General features: G+C 43.9%; 1 protein-coding gene across 1 annotated transcript; it reads left to right on the top strand.

Moving 5' to 3' along the window:
• Nucleotides 1–5,166: 5,166 nt before the first annotated feature.
• LOC311239405 (GTPase IMAP family member 7-like) lies at nt 5,167–6,339 on the top strand (the record flags this gene model as incomplete). The annotated part of the gene is made up of 1 exon (XM_084327709.1): nt 5,167–6,339. A coding segment is annotated over one exon (1,173 nt), but the record flags the coding sequence as incomplete, so codon positions are not given.
• Nucleotides 6,340–6,928: the final 589 nt, after the last annotated feature.

Below are 6,928 nucleotides of genomic sequence, written 5' to 3'. Positions count from 1 at the left end.
AAATGCACACATCTTCTCTCTATCATCTATCTCCTGCTGCTCTGCCGGCTGCCACAATATCACCATACTGTACATCACCTCACTCACTGAACCCTCTTATGCTCTCTGTATTTATTCATAAAGAACTTTAAAAAAGACTGAGGGCTGTTTTTCCAGTGGTTCTCAACATCCTCTGTCCTCTCCTTCAGATACTCCTAGCCTCACCCTCGCCCCCCGTAGCCCATGTCCAGATGTGCTGTGTGTGACAGGCTTTGGATCTGATGGGAAGGATATATACCGGCTTCACACAACAAAGCCTGAGACTGTTCAGGTGAAAGCAAGACCCTTGGGAGCCAAGAGCCTGAAACCAACGAAAGCTCAAAAAAGTATTGAGGAGACCGGGACTGGGGCCGGGGTGGGTGCTAGAGATCAGCCCGGATTGGAAGGTGAGGTGCCCCATGTGCCAAGAGACCTGAAAGAGGATGTCCTGGATGTTACCAGACCCCACCACGGAGCCCTCCAGGGAGAAGAAGAGGCCATGTTGACTCGTACTGTACAGTGGTTCATGCAGGACCGGAGTGGCGCCTGGGGGGAGCTGAGTCTGTACGCTAACCACCTCCTGGAGGAGGCCCAGCAGGACAGGGCTGTGTCTGTAGCGCTAGAGGGGCTGCGCGGGGAAACGATGAAGGTAAACCTGGAGAAACGAGAGGCCACAGACGGGCAAACAGACTTTGTCTACAAAGTGACGCGAGAAGAGACTACAGGTAATGTATGGAGCGTTTTGTTTTATTTTTCACTTTCTTTCAAGTTTTTTCTCTAATACTATAGTTCCTCTACACAGCTTGTTCCTTCTCTGTTCGCCCCTCCCGTAATCAAAAAGCAACGTGAGGAAATTAGCTAAAAGAATGTGCTGCTGCTGAGTAGATCAGGCAGTTTTTTGAAGTGTCCTGAACATCTGTGAGATCAGAACAGCCAAGCATAATTGTCATTGCATTCTTGCCAATTTTCCACAACATGATGGTAATTATGATCATGGCTAGAACAGATCTGCATTCCGTCACAATGGATGGTAAATTACTTGCACTGAAACTTGTACAATAAAAATAAAGAGGCTAGTTGAAATTGGAAACACATTTTACATAATATGCTGACAATCTCCAGTATTAGTTAGGCTATTTAGAAAGTGACTGTCATGGTGTTAAAGGTGCTATTCATTCAGCCACTAGATGTCGCACTAGACCACAGCATGGCATTCATTCAATCAGGCGCATTCCATGTGGAGAAATTGGAAGTAGGGAGGGGATACATGCCTGCAACATGTAAACAACAACATTCATTTTGGACCTGCAACATTTCTTTTCAATGATAAATTCATTAATAATTTTTTTGGTTGGGGAAGCAATGCTTTTATTCCGCAAATTTCCTAAAGCTCTGTGGATATTTTTTAATTGATTACTCTACATTATGTTATCTATAGCACCTTAACACTTTCGCGGCCACTGGGATCCATCTAATCTCACTCTATACGGCCAGTTTATCATAACAACCTTTCATTGTGCGTGAGGCTGTTTGTAGAGCTAAATCTATACTTTATATTATTGCTATCTGTCCATTGTCATTGTCAATTGACACTATAAACCGTCCCTTCAATATGCCTTAAATAAATAATTTTTTCATCAATACGTTCCCATTTTATAGCGTCGTGAATATGAACTATATACCGCAATGTTCTGGGGTATTTCCTGGAAGGCGAGATACAGAGCGCTAAGCTAATAACGTTAAATCGAATGACGTTTCGGCTATACACAAGCTAGAGCTAAAACTCAAAATGCATATTATCAGTATCATGGTCCACCATGAATGCATGAAAGGGGGGGGGGGGGGGGGGCGGCGGGGGACGTCGTTTCTGAGTATTGATTACCAATAACTCATACGCTGACCGGGTGGTTGGCTATGAGAACAAGGCCCGATCGGGCTGTAATTTACGTGAAAAAGCTCTTACCATGGGCCGGTTGGATCCCAAACAGGATTTCCCAGTTATCGATCACCATCTGGTAGATCGATATGTCCATTGGCTGATGCTATATTCCTTTACTGCATACTGAATTCAGCGTCCCAAAAAGTATTCCAGCTTCAGGCTAACAAAAAGGTCCACCCATGATAAAAAAAGAAAAAAAAACACCGGTCTGTAACAGGGAACACTGCATTATCGAGACAGCGCCCCTACGAGGATCTGGCCGGTAATGCACTTTTCCGAATTCCAAGAGTAGGGTAAATCTGCAGTGCCGCTCGGTGACATTGAGTAGGATATTACAATGGAATAAAAGCCAAAACAACCTTACCACATATATATATATATACATGGTTGGCCCTCAAGCGTTGGATCCGAAACACGTATATATACGTGGTTGGCCACGAATGTGTTAAGTAGGGATGTTCGATATTGGCTTTTTTACCGATATCCGATATACCGATATTGTCCAACTCTTAATTTCCGATACCGATATCAACCGATACCGATATATGCAGGGTCCCCCCCCCCCCCAACATTATGCATACTTTTCACAATAAATAAAATAAGAATTTGTTCTTATTTGCTTGCCTGGGTAAATAAAGGTTAAATAAATGTAAAAAGAAAGAAAAATGCTTTTTTTTTTAACCGATACCGATCATTTCCGATATTACATTTTAATGCCAATATCGGCCGATAATATCTGTAGGCCGATAATATCAGACATCCCTACCTTTAAGGTATACCACCTAGCATTAGTGTAAGTCAAGTGCTCTGCAGTGTAATTTTCCACACTATGTGCTGATATAATATGTATTGTTATGTTTTAAGCAAGTACCCTACTTTACTAAGCAAGTTATACCGGTAGTCACTGTATTGCTAATTCTAATGTTCACTGCTCTATTATTAGCCTAGTATACAGATTGTAACACAGTGTTAAGTGGTAGTTTCTTTGGCTGCCTATCAAAACGTCTCTCTGGGAATCATTCAGAGTTATTAAAGCTCAGGTAGGGTAACAAGGGAACTGATTGGAAGTAACTTAATCCTGATGTCTGCTAAAGTGGAGGAAAAGTTTAAATTATCTACATAATTTAACATACGTGAAGTATTAGTATTAGTAAATGATTTAATAAGTAGTGTTCTGCCTAAATGTAAACACACAGTATATGTAGCCTAATTACAGTGGTCAATTAGTACTTTATTTGAGTTATTATTGTATTTCTATAACCAGGCTGACAAAGGGTAGACTGAGTTATCACACCTTTAATTTGACCAATCTGCAACACTGCACATGCTCCTGGACACCTCCCCTCTTCATGTTGATGCAACTGAGACTTAGTATCCACTGCAATCCTTAGTCTACAATCTTTGCAGTGTCAAATTTCCCTCAGGATAATAAAAGTATTTCTATTCTATTCTATTCCCCCAGGACCATCTGTGTCCACCATGTTGGATTGCATGCCATTTGGAATCTTTCCCAAAATCACATGCACATTTTACATTATGTTGATGAAATTGGTTTATCTTTCAGAAACAGAAGATATTTCTCGAACAGCCCTCAATCGACCAGTGAACGAGAGAGACGGCATCCATCCTCTTCCAGATGGTCAGTACATGCCGTTTTCTAAAAGCGATTGGTAACATAATTTACATAATGGAGTTGTGTGCACCCACTGAAAGTGAATGGATAGTGTGATGTATGTGGCTGTGGGTGTTTTGACTACCTCACCATTCCTACTCCTGCCCTCTAGGGGGGGGGGGGGGGGGGGGCGAGCACTTCTTAAGGTGACAGCTCATGCCGCGTTGGGTGTTGTTGTTATGGCAAGCTAGCTACAGCCATGGTTTGTAGTACCTGCGAACATCGTATACTGTGTGATTAATATGCTATATGCTATCGAAGTAGATCACTGGTTCTCAACAGGGGGGTTGTGGCCCACAAAGCGGGCCTCAGGGAGCTGCCAGGGGGTCTTGAGATTATAAGAAATTGAATTACAGAATCACAAAAGGATAAGTCATTATTTGACCAAATAAATAACATAAATCCGTTAATATTATATAAATATAACAATAGCCCTTGACATCTACTCTTATATGTTTAGTTTGAATTGGAAAAAGAGGACTATTACAATGGAAGGAGATTAACTTTTATGCTTGTATGGTGTCAAATGGAATAAGCTGGACACTAACTGCAATGGAGGTAGAGGGGGAAACAGATCTGGACTTTCAATTGCCATGACATGGTACATGAGACTTTGGGCTCTATTTTCATGAATCAAGTTGCAATCACAGACGACTCCAGGGCACTGGTGCACTTGGGTGTGGCCAACTTATTTTTGGTAATTTGGTGACCAGAGACATGGCACAATTGTAAAAAGGGATGGATGAGGAGGAATGCATTATTAGCAAGTGTGGTTGGGTCTGGCTTCATGGCCAATCATATAGGTTTCTCGCATTCCTTTTTTAAGAACAGTGTATTGACTGTAAAGTCCGTAATGGCTGAGGAATGTCCACACCTGTTCCATCAGAAGAGCTTCAACCAAGGACAAACTGGAGATTCAGCTGCGATATGCCCTGCCTAATTGGCCATACAATCATTATATGACATTTATATTGTACCCTGTGTCATTCCAAATGTGAATGAATGGATATTTAATTTCCGTGTCATTTGTTTGATATGTTCCATTCATTCAGGAAGTTACGCTTTGAGATGACCAGACGGGCGTAAGACTTTGTAAACACAGCCGCCTATCCTTGGTGCAAAGTGTTCATGAGTAACATGTCACTTGCTGTTTAGGACCTTTGTTTTTTTCTTCCAGAACTCAACGGACATTGTAGACAGATAGCTGGATGTGTGTACGAAGTGTCAATTGTACACTTTGACTTTCATAGCTCCAACATCCGGCTAATTGTGTCTCTATCATGTACCATGTCATGGCAAACCTCTTGTTTTAGGGATTTACAGAGTGACTCATACTAGCAGCTTGTGGCAGTTTAAAGTAAAGAGTTATTTGGTAAGGGGGGCATTCAGGCGCTTCAGACGTCTGGTACATTTAAATTAGGCTGAAGCTAAGAGATAGAGAGAGAGCCACGGTATTCTGAAAGAAAAAATCAACCATTTTATCCTACAAAAGGAGAATGTTGAGTATGAATATGCGTACTGAAAACACAACTCTCTTTTAGCGTCCCAGGACAGGAGGATTGTCATTTTGGGGAAAACCGGAGTCGGGAAAAGCAGCATCGGAAACACCATATTTGGAGAGGAGCTGTTCCGGGCAAACAGTTCTCCCGTCTCCGAAACAGCCGTCTGTCAGGCGGCGAGCAGGTTCGTCCGCGGGAGGAACATCACTCTGATCGACACGCCGGGATTCTTCGACACGGCCGTGTCCGAGGAGCAGCTGAAGCCCGAGATAACCAGGTGTATCACAGAATGTGCCGCAGGGCCTCATGCCATTCTCATCGTGCTCAAGGTGGAGAAATTCACAAGTCACGAGAATGAAGTCTTCACGAAGATCTGCCAATATTTCTCCCCGGAAGCTTTGAGACACGCCGTGGTTCTCTTCACCCACGGCAACCAGCTCGGCGACGGAGAGACGATCCGGGAGTTTGTGAGTCACAGCGCGCCACTGAAGCACCTGGTGGGAAGGTGCGGGGGCCGCTGCCACGTGATCGACAACACATACTGGGACAACGGTCAGCGGGGTAACAACTACAGGAGCAACCAGTACCAGGTGGCCGAGCTGCTCGGCACCATAGACAAGATGGTGGAGGAGAACGGCGGAGGTTATTTCACCAACGAGATGCTCCAAGACGTGGCGGCGATGATACAAATGGAGGAAGCAGGAATTCGAAATCAGTCATCGGGAAACATACCTGAAGGAGAGATCAGAGGAACGGCAAGAAGAAACGTGTATAAAACGTTATTCATCAGATTGGCAGGTGTCGCAACAGGAACAGTGCTGGGAGCTTTCCTTGGTGCCGTGTCCAGCGCAACAATAGGTTTACCTCAGGTCCGGCTGGTTTTGCAAACCGTGAAAGACCTTCGAGCAGCGGCAGAAGGAGCGGGCATGATGGCGGCGGTAAGAGGGGGAGGAGGGGCTCTAACGGCTGTAGGTATGGTAGGAAGAGGAGCCACAGCAGGGAGGTTCGGCACAGCTACATTGGCCTTTATTGGCACAGCGGCAATAGCAGGGGCTGTAGCAGGTGGAGTCATAGGATTCAATGCATCTGAGAATGCAGAGACGGTAGAAGAGGCCGCAGCGAAGGCAGCACATGGTGTCCAGAAGACAAGCACAGATGTCTACAAAAAAGGTGAAGCTGCCGTAAGAAATGTCAAAAGTTTCTTTCGGTGAATCGAAAATAATCTGAATAAATGGGTAAAAGTACGGAAGCCCTAAGAGGCCGTACATTCATACATTTTATTTACTCTGTTTTCCCGTGATAACGAGTTAATTTAATTTGTTTTCTCGTGATAACGGGATAATTTTCTCGAGAAAACAAAACGATAGTCTAGTATATATTAAATCACTGCAGGAAACATCATTCAGTGTCACAATGTCAGAGGAGCAGGTAGGCCCTTTCGTGCATCACAGTCACGAAAGGGGCTAAAGGAGTAGGAGGATATTGATCACCGCATCACATATCTCTTCAATCAAGGCCTGACACAGGCTGAAATAGCTTTATGCCTTGCTGTTACAGATAATATATATATATACTAAGGCTGTCAAAGTTAACGCGGTATTAACGCGTTATCGCCCGATTCTATTAACACATTGTGCGCCAAAAACGACGTAAGTCGTTATTGCCCGCCATGCGTTGAACGCCAACAACGTCGTAAATCGTTATTGGGATCAATATTTCATTTTTTTCGCCATGGCATTCATAATTCATCCAGCCTCCCTCCGGACTGCAGCGGCACCCTGTCTGAGATTGCAACGCATC

The sequence above is a fragment of the Notolepis coatsorum genome (genome assembly GCF_963971535.1).
Source record: "Notolepis coatsorum genome assembly, chromosome: 13".
Lineage (NCBI taxonomy): Eukaryota > Metazoa > Chordata > Actinopteri > Aulopiformes > Paralepididae > Notolepis > Notolepis coatsorum.
The sequence above is the reverse complement of the archived record's forward strand: the minus strand, read 5'-3'. Positions and strand labels throughout refer to the sequence as shown.